Source organism: Triticum aestivum, chromosome 2A (assembly GCF_018294505.1).
Source record: "Triticum aestivum cultivar Chinese Spring chromosome 2A, IWGSC CS RefSeq v2.1, whole genome shotgun sequence".
NCBI lineage: Eukaryota > Viridiplantae > Streptophyta > Magnoliopsida > Poales > Poaceae > Triticum > Triticum aestivum.
The window spans coordinates 693,837,264-693,855,034 of NC_057797.1; the positions used below are offsets into that span (position 1 = coordinate 693,837,264).

The 17,771-nt window shown below is 43.1% G+C and overlaps 1 protein-coding gene and 1 long non-coding RNA gene across 4 annotated transcripts; both read right to left on the reverse strand.

Annotated features, from left to right (window-relative positions):
* Positions 1-19: 19 nt before the first annotated feature.
* LOC123190299 (uncharacterized) lies at positions 20-4,871 on the reverse strand. 3 transcript variants are annotated; one of them, XM_044602915.1, is made up of 9 exons: positions 4,765-4,871; positions 4,648-4,695; positions 4,248-4,298; positions 4,069-4,161; positions 1,745-1,801; positions 1,399-1,650; positions 669-1,161; positions 436-565; positions 20-347 (listed from the first exon to the last, which is right to left on the reverse strand). In XM_044602915.1, coding segments are annotated over exons 4-9 (954 nt in total). In that variant the 5' UTR covers positions 4,089-4,161; positions 4,248-4,298; positions 4,648-4,695; positions 4,765-4,871; the 3' UTR covers positions 20-345. The 3 variants fall into 3 exon arrangements, with proteins under 3 accessions (XP_044458850.1, XP_044458849.1, XP_044458848.1); XM_044602914.1 differs by having other exon boundaries at positions 1,745-1,812; XM_044602913.1 differs by having other exon boundaries at positions 1,745-4,161.
* A 6,244-nt stretch (positions 4,872-11,115) lies between these two features.
* LOC123185981 (uncharacterized) lies at positions 11,116-11,934 on the reverse strand. The gene is made up of 3 exons (XR_006493538.1): positions 11,772-11,934; positions 11,614-11,691; positions 11,116-11,502 (listed from the first exon to the last, which is right to left on the reverse strand). It is a non-coding gene; the product is annotated as an uncharacterized lncRNA (long non-coding RNA).
* Positions 11,935-17,771: the final 5,837 nt, after the last annotated feature.

The window sequence follows — 17,771 nt, forward strand, 5'->3', positions numbered from 1 at the left end:
GCTATAGAACAATCCATACTTTTAGAAAGGAAGCTAGCTGACTTTAAAATTAGGCCCTTTGAGTTAAGACAATATTCCAATGAAAAGATACAAGGTCTGAGGGACCAAACAAATGCGACTCAGCGCACATAAGCTACATATAATAACTAGAGGTGTAGTTCGATACATGGTCATAGATCCGATACGAGCGACACAGCGCTGATAAGGAGGTACTCAGCGAAGATGCACAAGTACCAAAGAGACCAACTCAATGGCTCAAAGCCATTGCTGTCCATCTCACATCCATACTCCATCCATACTCCAGAATCTCCGGTTGTTGAGGTCGGGCCACTTCCTCGTCCTGATCTCTGTAGGTGTAAATATAGAACATGGATAAACCAACAATTAGATACTAGCAACAACTGGATGAATGGGAGACATCTATTCAAAACTTACATTTATATGGATTGCGCGTTATCTTAGTAATCCAATCCTCCCTCATGTTTAGGAGGGTGTAGCAAGCATACATAAAATGTTTGAAACGAGTTTTGATCTCAGCGAGGAGATAGTCCTGATTGTTAAAACGCTGAAAGATTAATAGAGCACTAGTTTAGTTATTAGAAACTGAATCCAAAAAAGAATAGGATGCAAAGAATCAGTAAAATAAAGCATGTGGCTTAGATGTATACCGGATCCTGTTGAACTCCATGCTTTATCAGATTCTGAACCAACCTAAGGACATTGATATAGATAAATCGTGAACCATAATTAGGTGACCAGTAACTATCACGATCGTTGTATACGAAGTCATTCATTGTTTTTGGATAGCGAGGGTCCTCTTTCAGTACCATATAACTGCTGTGTGTGAATGTGAAGAGGGCTTTGTAAACTCCATCAAACGGAACAACTCCATTAGTACGGAAATCATACTCGTTATCCACTGCGTCATTGGTGACGTCGCGACGGAAGTAACTTCTAAATTGCTGGTAGTCCTTGTAAATCCTATTAGAGAACCTAGCTTTCTCCCCAGTGATATCGTCCAGCCCCATCGCATCTGAGTGGAGATGTACAAAACATTCCAGTATTTCTTCGGTGGTGCCCAATAAAGTTGGGTGCCGCAAGGCAGCTGCTAGCCAGTCACGACAGTAATAAGTATGATAAGCATGGACTCTAACTGGGTCCCTGCATGCATACACGAATATTATTTAGTTACTGCACACAGTATTGCAGGAGTAGGTACAACAAGAACACATAGTAATACAACTCTTTTTTTATCGTGATAAAAGTAACAAGTCCACATATACTTGCGATAGTACTTGCATTAAGGTCTACAACTTCCATACTATTTAATTTAATTCATTTTTCACATTGTGATGTACTACCACTAAGCTGTGTTATGGGATATGGCAGAAGTAGTACCTCATGGTCTGTGAAAGCAGAAGCTTCTTCAGGGTTCCCCACTCGTCGTTAGTCAAACTCGGGGGGAATTGTGTAGATATAAGAGCCATAAGATCTTCCATGTCTTTCCCGACAACGTATTTTCCACGAGCACGTCGCCCCACACTAATTATCTTCAGATCCTCACGGCAAGTCACATAGCTGGTAGGGTCTGAGAGACTACCATGTGTGATTTTGCGCTTTGCCGCATAATGGAGAAGTTGTATGAATGACCTGCGTGATCCCAAAGAACACCAAGAATGAATCACACCTATCTCTATACCTGATCTCTAAACAGAGTCAATATTAATTGCATGACACAACACACCTCATCCTGTTTCGCCAAGATTCTGACAAGCGCCCATCAGCAGAAAAAAATGGTTCCCTGTGTATTGCCTGAATATAGTTGGGTCTGAATGGCTCATAGGCTACTATATATTGCTGGATTTTAATGGCAAACGTACTGAAATATGGTCGCACAATTAAGTCACCACCATATCTAGAAAGATTCTCAGTATGCGCAACAATGTAATCTCCAGTCTCACTAGTGTTGTCTGCATTCTCTAAGATCAGTACTGTGATAGGGTGAGTATCAGACCGCTCATCATCATACTCAATTGTCATTGTGCCGTCACGGACATTGTCATTGGATAATTCGTCAAAAGCGTAGGTTCTAACAAACCCACCCAAGACTTTTTGCATGAATGCATATGTATGTTAGAACACATTTGCTTACTCTACGGAATAGTAAATAAAATGAGCTTGGATCGATAAGAGTTTGTGGTTTCAATTAATACTATACAATTAACATTCTCTTATATATATCTAGGTAAGAATATTTCGTTATTAACATCAAGTCTAGCAAAAAATTTGGTCTAATTTTCATGGTTATGAATTTGTATCACAATCAGATTTATGTTGGCTTTTAACAATCTATGAGTCTAACATCCAAAAAAAATAGATGTGTAGTTTAGGACAAGATCCATATGGAAGTAGGCATGGCCATTTACTGTAGGTATAGAATTTCTTTTTCTTTTCTGGAAAAATATTTGTTAGAATTTATGATCCATTTCTTTGGTAGAAAAAAAGAGTTTATGCAATTTTGTGTGTTGCCCCAAAAAAAGACAAGTACTTCTATTTCTTTGGGTCAAACTTACAAACGTCCTACAAAAACATTATAAGCTTTTTAAAAAAACTTATAATATACCTACAAAAACATTACAAGTACTTCTATTTCTTTGACCATATGTACCTACCAAGCAACAATTGTTGTGGTGTTCTTGGACATTTTTTTATTGTTAGAGCAGAAAGTACAAACTGTGTGTCACACCATATAAGAAGAGAGAAAGAAAGGTACATATGGCATGTATATGTTAAGGTTGAATGTATACAATAGAGTTAACTGAATCCTTATTTTACAGATCTCTTAAGAGTATTCACACTCTGAAACATATATACACAGATTGAACCATGTTACAAAAACTCACTAATTAACTTTTAATTGGTTGGGTGCTATAAGTTGGCACTTCTTTAATTCAAGATAGTAAAACTTTACTCTAAGACTAAGGTGGCCTTTGTTTGAGCTACAGCTACTGGATTCAGATTCTAGGCCTTCTAATCTCAAACAAAGACATTGATTTCTATCTAGCTTCATGGAATCTGATTCTGAAAAACGAACTACCAGGCAAGGGAATCCCGCATCAGCGATTCTGGTGATTCGGCGGATTCTGCAACTTCCCACAAAGGAAAACGATTCGTTTTCAGCCCTTGCCCCTATTTCCTGTTAGAACTACAACAAAACTGCCATCCGCATCCTCCACTCTCCACCCCGCGGGCCGAGTCAACCAAGCGCCCGAACCCCCTCGTCTCGTCTCCCTCGGTCCCTCCCCATGGCGGTCGCGACGGCGATGGTGCGCCTCCTGCAGGTGGAGGAGCAGGCGAAGCACGGCGGCGGCGCCTGGGAGTACCTCTCCCTCGCATGGACGATTCACGCGCGCCGCCCCGCCCCCGTCCTCCACCTCGGCCTCTCCCCACCGAATGACGCCTCCTCCTACTCCCCTGAGAGTTTTGGCACATGCTTAGCGCCACTACCTCGGCCTCTCCCCACTGAATGACACCACAACGTGGATTAAACTAGATTTTGGTCAATGTTTCCAGCTACTTGCTGGGGAGAGATGATGCTTGTTTACAGTTGGTTCAGACCCGGCTAGATCACCATCCCACTGAACTGCACTTGGGATGAGCCTAGCTCGGCCTACTGAACTGCTGGTCAGTTCATGACAATAACCAGGTTCATGACAGGTTCAGGTTCATAACCAGGTTCACATGATCTAGCTCTGACCAAAACTAAAAAGAGAACAAAACCGACCAAAACTAGTATACATACATTTCATCTCAGCCTAAACTCGAGAAAACAACTAATGTGCACTGAATCGCATATAAATGTCATACTCAACATTTAGGGGCATCATTGACATTGCACAACACCTACAATTCCTACAGCTATCCAGCAGCGGGGTAAACAAACAATCAGCTTCTGATCTCAGGAATCTACAGCCACAACTAATTTTCAGGAATCCACAGCCATGGTGATTCTTAGGAATTTGTAGCCCAAACAAAGCGGGCGTAAGCACTGAAAATGTACTCAGTTACCGTTGTGATGTTTGGCGCATTGGCTCGTCTCTGTCTGAGGCGTTGTTGCGTGGGGGTCAAGGCGTTAAGGAATACTCGCTCTTGCTGAAGCCTCTACATTCATTAACAAATAACAAAGTAAAGAAGATAGCTAATGCATCTACAGAAATAGAAGGGAAAAAAGCAGAGTTTGAACTAACATTACGGGTTTCAGCATTATCTGCAGTACGATCCGAAGCATTTTTCGGCATCTGTCAGGTGAGCAAAGAAGATGGATTAATCCAAAATTATGAACAAGAAAAAGGAGAGAGAGAGAGAGAGAGAGAGAGAGAGAGGAGGGAAGAGAGGGGAACACTTGAGAGAAGATGAGAAACACACTTGATGAAAGAAACCAACACAGAGATCTCTAGATCTACAAGGGAGAGATGGACTGTTCGAGATGACTAACAATGCAAATGCAGTGCAAGATGAACATACATTAAGAAAAATAGAGAGAGAGGGAGACTAACCCTAAACCATAATCCAAGAACAAGAAAAAGGAAAGAAAGAGAGAGGGAGGAGGGAAAAGAGAGGAGGAACACTTGAGAAAGGATGGAAAACCTCAACACACTTGGACGATAAATCCAAAGACAGCAAAGATCTCTAGATCTGCAAGAAAGATGAACTGTTAGAAAAGACTAACAATGCACTGCAAGAAATAGAGAGAGGGATGCTGACCCTAAACCGTGGGAGGGGCCGTGGGAGGGGCGAGGCACAAGGTGGGGGTAGCTGTCGTAAGTGATGTTTGGTCATAGGGGAGAGAGAGCGAGCAGAGAAATAAATATGAGCCGAGATAGAGAGAGAGCAAATAAACATGTGAAGGAGCTGTGTGTGTGAGAGAAAAAAGCATCTCCTAAGAGACAATGTCGTGACGGGATTCTATACAAGGAGGCAAGGGAGTATTTAACAAAAAACTACCACAATTCGTGAAACCACGCATACAAACTACCATTTTACAAATTTGTGTGAAAAACTATCATTTTTTCACTAATCTTTGACAAAAAACACTAGTGATTGAGTTGGACGAAATTAAACTCGATTATGACAGCGCTGGCCCACACATAAGCATTGACCCCGCACCTCTGCCCCCAGATCCCGCACCGCACCACAAGTCAGGGCTCGATCTGGCCAGCAAGGCCGCTCGCCGGATCCCACGAGGCAGCGGCCGGCGCCGCGGGATCCGGCGAGCGCCCGCCCTCCATCTCCTAGCGAGGCAGCGGCCGGCGCCGCGGGATCCGGCGAGCGGCCGCCCTCCATCTCCTAGCGAGGCAGCCGCCGGCGCCGTGGGAGCCGGCAAGCACCCGCCCTGGTGATGGAAGCTCTTCACTATCAGTTGGTCGCCGTCGAGCAACGACTTCGCGACCCAGTCGTGCAGCGGCGTGCCGGGAGCACGCGCACCGGGTGCCGGTGGCCGTCGTAGTTGGCGTAGTCCATGTGGCAGACGGCGGCGTCGGCCTGGGGGTGGAGCTTGTGCCCGACGTCCTGGTAGAGCGAGCCGCCGAAGGCAACGAGCCGCGTGCGAGGAGTTAGATCGGACGGCTTGCGCGGAGAGATCCGACAGCTGTCGAGGTGGTGGATGTTTACTAGACGTCTACTGGTAGACGCGTAGCGCTCCCCATTTTTAATCGTGTACTGAAGGAACCAGCCTAAATTTTGCATGTTTGGTTGAGTCAAATCACTGTGAAGATCCCGTGTCTTAAGGAAAATGACAGTCGGAGATCCAAATCATCGAGCAGAAGATCGTAATAAACTGGGGCCATCACATCTGGTTGAGAAAGAACGACCTTGCGCCATGCGTGCATTCGCGCTTTTCGGTGTTCAGAAACAGAGAAAATACCATGGTATTGGAGATACCGTGGTATATTAAAACAGTTTTTTTAGCCAAACAACTCACAGTAATAAGAACTGTAGCAATAAGAAGAACCGTACTAGTATTTGTAAAATATTTAGAAAATATTTTGCTATCAAACGAGGCCTACGCCATATTTCTGACAGTCTTTTGTTTTGTATTAGCTGACTGTAACCCTATTACAGAGTTACATAGGAATAAACTCTATTCTCACCCCGATAAAAGAGAAAAACTGGTCGACGAGTGCTAGAGACGACGCACCGCCTGCAGCTTCCAGTTACACACAGGATGAAACGCTGATACTGTTCACCCACCGCCTGCTTGCTTCGCCCAACATCCAGAGGTAGCACAGAGCCTTGAACCAGACGCAAAGCAGAGCTTTCATTGGCTGGCTCTGCCTGCTGTTTGCCTACCTCAGCTTTGCAGCGGCGTTCTTTATTTCGACTGGCGCCTGACGGATACGTAGGCGTAGGCTGGGTTCATCGTGCCAATCCCGCGCGCCACCCACCACGCTGCTGTCCATCCCCGCTCTGCCGCACTACCCATCCCCGCTTCACCGCGCCCGAATTTAAAACTCTTCCTTTGGACGGACGCGGATTTCATAAAGCCTACATTTTGGGGCCTGAAAAAAAGAAAGCCTAAATTTCGGTGTGCAGGCGCATGCGCAGTCATTTGCAAGCACGATTAGTATATATTTTTTTCTTTGAGAAACTGCATCAGATGGCATGAAACAGTAGCCTTTTTCTTAGGTCATAGTATTATTTTGTGTATCATTTTTTTGAGAGAATTGTTTCGTTTAGACTTAAATTGCAAAACATGCTCAACACGCCTGGTGGGCCGAATCCCGACCAGTATGCTTATCCATACCACTAGTAATATCTTTTCTTGATGCCTGCCTATATATCTCCCTCTGCCGCGAATGCTCCCAACTCACAAAGCTAGGAAGGAATCTTGTAGAGAAGCGTAAATGAGGTGAGGTCATAAAATCTCTGATCGTCCCTCACGCTGGACTTGTCAGCTTTCACGCGTCTATCATCACGTTCATCATAATTGAGAGTGGAAGCGTGCCTGGTCAAGGCTGCCCTGCGCAGGTGCAGCTCCTAGCTTACACTCTACGTGGTTGTGGAACCGAGGGAGTAGGACTCACGCGGATACTTACATACTTGGCGTCATGTCACTCGGACAATTGGCGTCATGTCAATCGTGGCACCTTTCGCGGATAGTTTAGAGTTGGGCAAGCAACCACGGTGATCCAGCGAACGAGCCTGCCAGTCACAACTCACAAAGCCCTAGCGGCGTCACGTGCCGCTACTATAGGTGCTGCAGCTAGCTTGCATTCCATTGGATGTCTCATTTATGAGCACTAGATGACCCGTTGCGCCAATGGCGCAAAGGCCGACAGCAAGCCAAGTATTGTAAGAGTGGTGATAGGAAAACTCAGACACAGATCAAAGTAATGAGTACTTATTGTTGGTTACTGTTTCTGTTCATGATTATTGTTTCTCCTGGAACAGTGTGTGCTAAATGATAGTGCTATATCCCTTGAGTGGAAGGTGGTCGCTGCCAGGTAGGGCATGCCTCTTCCTTGCTTAGGATACAAGCAACATCCACCTTCAGGGCCTGATGCATAAGAAATGGCCTCTCAAGAACCATATCCATTCAAGTAGGCTGTAAAGGGAAAGAAAGATAAAGATAAACGATTAACAATGTTGATATCATGAAGCAAGACATGTGGAAACAGAAGCAAATGTGTCACATATTGAAGAAAAGTATTTTAACCATTAAGATGGGTACAGAAGCTAATATCGCGCTTATTATTACACAACTGATTAAGTATAAATAAGTGAAGCATTCGTTGGTGTACAATATTAGCATGTAGGCCTAGGATATGGTTCCATTCTTAGTCCATCTGGAGCAGCAAGTATAGTTATTATCTCTAGCATATCTTGCTTTTCAGACCATCTGCAGATGCCCATATAGTTAAAAGGCCAAATGACCAAAATACAAATTCAGATGAGGAGATATTAGCAAATAAATGCTTAGCATTACAGATAGTACATAACAATCAAATTTTGCTACTGAAGTGCATGTCCTTTTCTCTGAAATTAATGGTCGGGTGGAACATATATATTCACCAAGTATATCCCCTCTTCTCAGACCAAGACTACACAATGAGGTATCATCTGTTTCCTAATTACACTGTAACCTGAAATCTGTGTGCATATGCACATGGGCATATCCATTTTATTCCTAATAGGAAAATATGCCAAAACATCGGTCACTTTCTCTTTTGAGCTGGAAAGACTGATCACTTGGTTAATATGCATGCAGACGCCTCTAATCTAAATAGAGGAACTGAAAAATCCGTCACTATGATTTTATTAACTATATACATATACATTCCAGTCAAGCGCCATTCTAGAAAATGACAAGCTTAGCAGTGATTTTCTTAAATATGCACCACCAAATATTGAAAGGTAGAATAATATCATCATCCTTTTAGTTCCCATCCATATGGAGGAGCATAAAGATAGCAAAAATGTTAGTACTGTATGCACCTTTTACTAAAGTATCACCTTCATAGCTAGCAAGAAAAAACGGAGCTTGGAAGTTCTGAATCTTTTGTTGATCACAACAATGGTGTGAGCTGATTGGATAAGAATATAACAAATATTTGCTATCTTCATCTCCAGAGAGAGAACATATTCACATGATAAATTAGCAGCCAATTGTCCAAACTTAAATACAGAATGCAATGCGAAGAACTGCCCACCTAATCATTGCCAACTACATCGCCAGCAGTATATTGAGAGAAATCATCAAATCTGGCCAGAACAAAAGGTTCCCATGTAGCTAGCTTAATTAGTATATGTCCAAAATATTGTTTCCAAAAAGAAACATGAGTTACAGTTTAGTAGGAGCTGGGATACACATTCTTATTAAAATTATTGGTTTAGATCTGTGTAGCTTTCAAGGGGCTACCAATCAATCCATATGTCCATCAACGCAATACTTTCAGAAGGGCACCACTCAATCCATTTGAGCATCTCCTTTTTGCATTAATAGAAGAGGAGCTAGCATACCTGTAGATGGGTTGGTGATGGTGAGGTCGCCAGCAAGTAGACCTAGCTGCAGAGGACACCGCCTCCCCCGCACTGTATTGCGTCAAACCTGGAAGTGCACATATTAAAGCAAGAGTTTATCTGCCACATAAGAAAGCACATACATAAAAGCAGCAATAATTGAGTTGGGCACACACGAACATTGACAAAGCAAATAAGGAGAAGGCATGCGACCGGCTACCGAAAATAGAGAAAACCACACAAGCATGGATATGAATACATAAATAAATATACACATGGCGACCCAACCTTGAGTCACAGAACCTCTTTTCCTCCAGTCATGCCAGTGCCTTGAGAATTATTTGTCTTCGTACACATGCTAGCGGTTACACTCGACACTTGTTTAAAAGAAGAGAATGACATGTACATGAGTGGACGACATGATGGCCTTGATGGAAAATGAAACGTACACAGCAAACATCCTCCCTTGAAGCCAATACAAAAACGACGGTCTCACTCATTTGACCCGAATAATGAACACAACATATTTATGCACGAAGAAATAGTTTTTTGCTACAAATAGATGAATCAAAGTAAATAAGAATATTTTGTCCTGTAAGCAAAAAAAAACTCTAGACAAACACAACTGAAATGTACGCACTTTAGCATAAGATTTCCTCGGCACAACACACCTAAAAAATGTTGGCGCATGAGAAGCTACTTCCTATATGAACACAGAAGAAACCAATCATCATGCATTCTGAATCTAATTCCAATGCATACAAAATGCACACCTGATCATCAATCAAGTTCGTTAGGTAAATCAGTTACTTTGAATGAGCGTACACATTTGAGTTATCTTAGCTGCTCAAGGCCTGAACCAAACAGTGATTACCACTATTAATCCATACATACAACAATAATCATAGCTTGAGTGCTTAGCTGCGTACCACCCATGTACATGGTTAGAAAACTGCAATGCTTACAATTTTAAGGACCCATCACCCATATAAAAGGAAATGAACCTTCAGAGAATGACATGTACATGAGTGGATGGCTTGGTTCTGCCTAGCACCCCTTTTAAATTATTACAAAGACGACATTGCCTAGCATGATTCAGAATCCAAACAAAATAATTTTGAAATTCACCATCAAATGTAAAATTTCTTATGGTTACCAAAATGAAAACATCATATAATGCATCTTCTGTAAAGCAAAGAAACTACACATATATCTTTTTCCTTGAAACTGAATGATCCTTAGCACCAGCCCAAAACAACATTCTACTATCAAAATCCACAAATTAGTAAAAGAAACATTTGCATCACATTTTTACTACCTGTACAAACATGCCTTGCCAAAGTTGAAACATAAGTAAAGCAAAAGTATTTTTCTCAGACTCACACACACACCTTTTAACTGCGGACAAGAAGGGTGATGCCTCAAAAAACTTCCAAAGATCCTAAAACCTCCAATTTTCTGGACAAAATAAAGAAACAATAACTGATTAAAATCCTATTCAAAAATTCCTAGCTAATTATCAGATCATGAATAAGATTGTAACATCCTGGGTGCCAATAATCACCGAGGAAAAATCACCTGAACTGACCATACATAGTCTGTGAAGCAAGAGTGAGCACGTGATTGCTGGAGCTACTTGGCAGCGGTGGTGGCTGCTGCTCCTGTACACACTGACAGCTCGAACATCCAGGCATAGCCGAGGGAGAGCCGCTGCTTTAGCACGAGCACACGTTAATTAAAAGGATAAACTCAAATCCCTAACAAGAACTTTCTTTTAGAACAAACTCAGAGGGGACTGAATTGGAACAAACTGAAAGTGGCTGGAAGAGGTAAATCACCTTGGACCGGTGCTTAGATCGCCAGAATTAGAATTAGAACACTTCATTGATTTGTAAGGGGAGTCGTGATGCTTTTGCTTTGGTACCAGTTGCTTCTTTCCAACATCAGACTCCTGTCTATTAGTTAGTGATCGACACATTACAGGTTGTATGTTCCTTCCTAAGTTGAGAATTTCATACCTCTTCCCTGCAATAACACAACAGATCAATATTCAGGTGAAGCTATTACTTACAGTTTCACAATTTGTTTTTTTCCTATTTATGTTATCCAATGTTGCATTTGGAGAAGTTAAAAGTCAAGATGATATCTAGAATGGTGCAGACCTGATAGTAAGCTAATAGTTCAATCTCAAAATTTCAAGCAAAGTAACATCACTTAAACTGAATGTGGATTGTTCAGATAGTCCATATCAGCATCACTGCTTTCATTCATCAAGAAAAGCTAGTACAGAGCCATTATGCCTCCATGAAGTTTGCACCTGGCATCCTGGTAGCATCCAAGACTGGAAGTGACACCGACGTTGACCGAGAAGCATTCAAGATTATAAAAGGAGTTGGGATATACATTTTTATTGAAGTTCTTGGCTGCTGAGATGTGTATCTTTCAGGTGGGTACCACTCAATCCATATGTCCATCCCTACAATACTACAGCAGAAAGACAAAATTTAAAACTATATCTCATTGGCTACTCTCCAGATTTGAGCTTCTCCTTTTGTGCATTTGCATCAAAGAAGAGAAGAGGAGGAGCTAGCATACCTACAGATGGGCTGGTGACGGTGAAGTAGCCCGCAAGTACACGCAACTCTGACACGGGAAGCCGGCTCCTCCACGCTGCTGAGACATGGGAAACAATAAAGTAATAAGTCTCAATGGACGACCACTATTTTGAGAGGGTTGCAGAGCGAAAGACGAACTTGGTTTTACAGGTGCTTTTCTTGAACAGTTCTACACAGGGAATGAAGATACTCGAGTGGTTCGCGATGCTTATGGCAGTTCGCGATGCTTACTTGGACTGCACAGGGAAAATTAAGAAGGATTTAAAGGCAAGCATAAAGAACCCATATATAATACAAACTGAGACACATGGTTACCGTTGGCATCTTCAGTGGCATCTGGTTCTTCTTGTATAACTGTCACTTTCTGCAAGCAAGGAGTAAAGTTGTCAACATGATATATTTCTTGGTGCTTTAGTTGGGATCGTTAATTGGAAAGCATGAGTATATTTATAAATCTGAAACTTGCTCAAGTGATTTTGATTCACAAGTTTTATAATTAAGCACGGGTTCACATTATCTAGAGACTCAGAGTTAGATTCTAGGCTATATCTATGGCACACAGTACTGTATCTTGTATGCATAGGACTATTATTTTGCGTGTTTCCATCGAAGATTCTATTTGTGCAGACTTTTTGTACATATATATTTGTTCACCAACCATTTATTTTCTGTTGAAACGAAGGTAATACTTGATTATCAATTTTTCAAATCTATATCATTGTTTTGCTGCAACATAGCATAGTGAGGCATTGCTAGCTAGAATCCTAATTCGCATATCAAGAGGGATAAAGGGGAGGATGGTAGGAAGGCTAGAGATTGCAATTAGCCACATCAAATACATCAACGTACATGTTCCTGCCAGTGGCCTACCAAGTAGAGCGAAGACAAACCTGAGTTGGAACAGGCTGCAGGTTGGAGTCGGTACGGTGGCGACCTCTCGCAAGGAGATCCCTGGATCGAATCCCCGTGCGCCCCTGCTCGCTTGAGGAGGCGGATCCGCCACTCCTCTCCGCCGGACTGGGAGGAGGAAGATGCGGCTGGTCGAGGCCCGGCCATGGAAGGAGAACCGCCTGGTTCCTCTTGCCCGCCTCCCGATCTGTTGCCTCCTCGTCCACATCGCGTGGTCTGGCTGTGCTGGTTGGGTGAGGAGGCAAAGAGAGGAGGAGGTGTTGGAGGCGGGGGAGACAGGCGGCCGAGAGGGAGGAGAAGCAGCGGCGGTGGCGGCGGCATGGAGAAGAGGAGCGGTATGGGAAGAGACGAGGGAGAGAAAGGGGGTGAGGAGGGAGATATTTCTGTCGATCCACGTTCGATCCGCGGTAAATAAAGTAAAAAAGGGGCCTGACAGCCCACGATCCATTGGCCACAGCCCACGACCGACCCACCCCTGATCTCCATCGACAAAAGCACGCGCCCTCCATCCCACTGCAAGACTGGCCCACACACAACCGCGGCCCACTCGTCAGCTGCTCCTGGACCGATTATGCACCGTACACAAAAACAAGCGGCTGGATGTTTACCACCGCGATTAAAAGTACAAGTACCGCGGACAGCGAGGTAAAGCGTGCGGGCTGGATGATTTTGAAACCCAGATGGCGCTGGTTTAGCGGGTACCATAGGAGGCTTTATATGTTAGATTAGATGTTAGATGGGCAAACCTAGCATGCATCAGCAAACGATGGGCATTATTTGTGTTGCACCATTATTAGTTAATTACTACTCTCATCCAATACTCTAGATGGTGCTTTGATGAGATTTCTTCCCAGTTTAGAGGGCTTATTAGTGAATGGGAAACACTTCCCTACATACGGCTGGGGAGAAGCATTCGTCAGACTGGTCAGACGCCGTTGATTTGTTTTGTATCTCACGGCTGAGAGGTGTACTCAGATCATGCGCCAGATATACTAACCTCCTGATTTTCTGGCCCGTCCCTACAATCTCTCCCTAATTTAATTGCCCGAACTAACTCTGCACATCTCTCCGGACATCGCCGAGCTCGCCATGCCCTGCGCTGCCCTTGCTCTCTCCCCCAACACGAGTCTCTGACCCACCCGTCTACGATCTCTGTTCCACCTCGTCGGTGTGTCATCTCATCCGGCAGCTGCACGACTGACCAACCACTTGCTTACGGACGGGCTCGTAAACTCCCACGCCGCCATGAACTCCACCAAGATCAAACCCTGCTGCTCCACCGTTTTGGCCTCCAGCCCACCTTGCTGGAGGGCCGTCTCGGTCTCGGTTTGGGTACAAGGCCATCGATCCATTCATTCATGTTGAATGAATGATACGTGCAATCCAGATTCAAGCTAATGCATGAATCGAGACTCACATGTGCTTCATCCTCGTCACCTACTTGTGCATGTGATGCTGAGATGCAACATCGCATGGTAAGTGTTACCCTTGGATTTGTTTACACTGGGACATTTTCATAAGTAATATAGAGATCTTCTTTGTCACTCTTGGATTTGTTTATTGATTTTTGGTCACACCGTCGCATTATTATGTATAGGATTGCAGGAAGCATGGAAGAAGGTGGTAAGATGCAGCACGTCTTTCCACAGGCCACGGTGCGAGGGATTGTAGGAAACATATATCGGATTGCAGGTCTTCGCACTTTTGCTCGCACTTCATGTAACTGCAGATGGTGCAGTGCTTCAAGATCACCAGCAAAGTATCTACTCCCTCTGTAAACAAATATAAGAGCGTTTAGATCACTACTTTAGTGATCTAAATGCTCTTATAAAAGTTTACAGAGGGAGTACTAATTAACCGAGACAAATGGTTGACCGTTGTGGCAACATATTCCCATGAAGTTTAAAATTATGTATGTTTGATGGAAACAAATATATGTTTGTATGGAAGAAATTCTCTGATATAATAAAAACATAGTATCATAATGATTTAGTAACAGACGTACCGTACATCCTTGACCAAATCATGATCATATGCATCATTTTTGTTGTATTGAAACAAATATTCATTTTTATAGATGCAAGTTCCAAATTCTTTGGAAGCAAATTATCATTTCATTGGATGCAAATACCAACTGCTTCGGGAACAAAGTCTCAATTTAATCGACACAGCTATGTTGCTGTTGTCAAACTACATTTGTAAACAATTCTGGTTGTTGTGGCCATGGAAGCAATTTATATGATCTTTTGAAACTATCAAGTTATAAATAGATCGAAGCAATCCCTGTTTACAGTGGAAGCAATATTTTACCGACGACTGAAATATACAAATTCTAACTAGATCGAAGTGATTGCTGGTTGTCCTGGAAGCACTTAGTGCGAACGACCGAAGCACACATTTCAACCAGATGTAAGTAATCTCCAGTTGCTTTGGAAGCAAATTCTAATTTTTTGGAAGCAGTGTTGAATCTCCGCTACTAATAAACAATCAAACAAGAACTTTCTTACGTGCACCCAGCAATTAGTCCCAATAAACACGCGGATCAATTAACACCACACGATTAGTCCCACAAGGCAAAATCTAACAGCCATCATTCATTATGGTGTCGACGTAGCAAATTCCAATGACTGACCATACTCCACCGCGAACGAAAACAGCCCCTGCCTCCTCGCACGGGAACTCCCCTCGCACGCCTCCACGCGCCTGCAGCCGCCGCCCCCTCCCCAAAAAAACCACGCGCCCAGCGTCCCGCGCCCACACGCACAGGGCGGCTGAGGAGGTACTTGCTGACGAGCGGGCTCCGGCGGCCACCTGGCGCTCACAGTTGGATCAGGACGCTAGGGTTTTCCTGGCGTCGCCCCACAGCAGTGAAGTGGTGACGAGGAGATAGCAGTCTGGCGGCGGCAGCAGCTTCAAGATCTGGCGCCCTCTTGTCCTCGACGCCCACAAAAAGCACACACGCAGCTAGCTGGATGGATTTTTCTTTGAGGAGCACATGCACATGTGGAAACTGCAGCCGCCGGTTTGCTTGATCGAACACGCATGCGAACACAATCGATTTGATGACCAAGCGTGTGTTGTCCATGGAAGCCGGCGGACCTATACCCAGGCCCTCCTCTACAACGCCGGTAAGGACAGCTCTAGCCTCGCCACGAGGACCAACCGTGAGGACCACGCTCAGGTACACGCATACATATACCAATATCCTTATGGTTGCAAGTTCATGTCCACTGGTGATGTATTGATGTCATGGTGAGCTATGGGATAATAACTGGGAACTTTTCACTACTCAGTTCTTACCAGATGAATATTTGTAGTAAGCAATCACTTTTCATACCCCTTCTTATACTTACAAGATTAATTAAACCTGGGAAATGTGTAGTTGACCACTTGGGTATGTTTGATTTCTTTAGTAGATGCAACGACAACCACCATTGTTCATGATATATTCTAAAGATAGATTATTAGCAGTGCAGCATCTTTGTTGGTTTAATCAAATACTTCAGCCGGGACGGTTCTTACTAATATTTAAGCCAGCTTCAATTTTTAGCCTGCTCGATCATTTTGGATTATTTAGTTTCAGTTTTGGGTGTTGTCTTTAATAGAACAACAAACTGATTTTTAGGTGCTAAAATAAACACTAAAGGCTACTTCCTCATGGCGACTATGTGTAGAAAGACGATCCCAGTGGAGGAGATGCAGACTATCTATGTGAAGCCGGGGCGGAAGAAGGGCACGCAGATTCTTCTGGTACAGTTATGTGTTAAAAAGTTATTGGGGTATAATTTTCATATTAACACTATAGTCTATGAAGTTATATTTCCAAATATTTCACTTTTCGCATAAGCTGAGGCAGCATTTTGTTTTAAAATATTTTCGGAAGTAAATTTTGTGAATAAACTCCATGATGTTTCAAGTGTGTGAATTGCACTTTTGCTAAAAAAATGAGATAACAAGGTGCAGAGGATATGAACGGTTGTGGCTTGCGGGGTCGGACGGGGAGGCGACGACGGCGGGGAGCAGCGACGCATCGGCGGACGGCAACACATGTGTAGCACGTAGTGGCAGCGGCTGCACAGCCACGACGGACGAGCAACAACATGAAGCAGGTGCAGGTGGGGCTAAGAGTAAGTATCACTTGTCATGTTTAACTCATGGCCAACAAAGAGTATCACTTGAAACTCACTACAGGAAGAATAATGTTGTATGTGTTCCACTTGGTTGCTCATTTAGTATTAATTTCTTATCACTTCCTTTTATTTGCAGTCAAGTTTTGAAACTGGGCTTTGATGAGAAGTTCATCCGTCTATGGGAATTCTACCTTGTATACTCTGGCGATGGTTTCAAGTTATGAGCAGTTAGGGATTATCAGGTTCAGATGTACATATGTGTGCTCTTTGTATAGGTTTACATGCATTGTTCCTAAAATGGAAGTCATATACCCCCTCTGGTCTTAAAAAATCATCTTGCTAGAAATTGTTTGGTGGTTTCCAATGCAGACTAAAATTTGAGTTGATGTTGCTTTCTGCAATTATGTTAATCTCAACAATAAGATTGAGAGAGATCCATAGTCAACATATCTTCGAGTAAAAAGTAGTAAATTAGAAACTTTGGTGAACTGGAGAAAGCAAGGTTTCATCGTTGAGATTGTAAATAACCTGGTAATGAGACTTGACGGCCACATAATTATTTTACACTGACCTACCAAACCATTAAACAACATTGTTGAGCTTCAACATTTCGGTAAAACGTCACATGGAAAATTAGCTACAACCAACCAACATTGTTAAATCTTGATGTGTTTTATGCTGAACTCAAGAAATGCGAATAAGCAAGAAAGCTTCTGAAGAGATCAGTGCATCATCTCTTACGCAACTGCTGGTGCAATTGACTCCTCTCCAAGTACTGGTAAGATCTTTCTACAGATCTTAGCGACGTCTCTCTTTTTAAAGGTGAATCAATATATTTATTCAACACATTTTATATCAATTGATAACTTTGGATCTTTTCGTCTTTCATCAAATCATGCTTACTGTTGGATTTGCACATGAATAACTAAAAGCGCCACGACGTTACGCATTTCCATCATTTTAGCCGTTAAACTTATGTATCCAGTGTTAATTTAGTATGATATCTTGTCTTGAGTGTATATTCATCTTAGTTAGGAAGGTCTTTGAGTGATTTTGGTCATCATAAATTTTGTGTAGATTCTTTTTGCAGTCCGGGTTA

Excerpts from the sequence above, each read along its gene's own strand:
- LOC123190299 (XM_044602913.1), bottom strand. The coding sequence starts at position 2,118 with ATGCAAAAAGTCTTGGGTGGGTTTGTTAGAACCTACGCTTTTGACGAA. Across the intron at positions 1,651-1,744 it reads TCTTGGCGAAACAGGATGAG|GTCATTCATACAACTTCTCC; the intron begins GTGTGTTGTGTC and ends GGGATCACGCAG. Across the intron at positions 566-668 it reads ATGGAGTTCAACAGGATCCG|CGTTTTAACAATCAGGACTA; the intron begins GTATACATCTAA and ends TTAATCTTTCAG.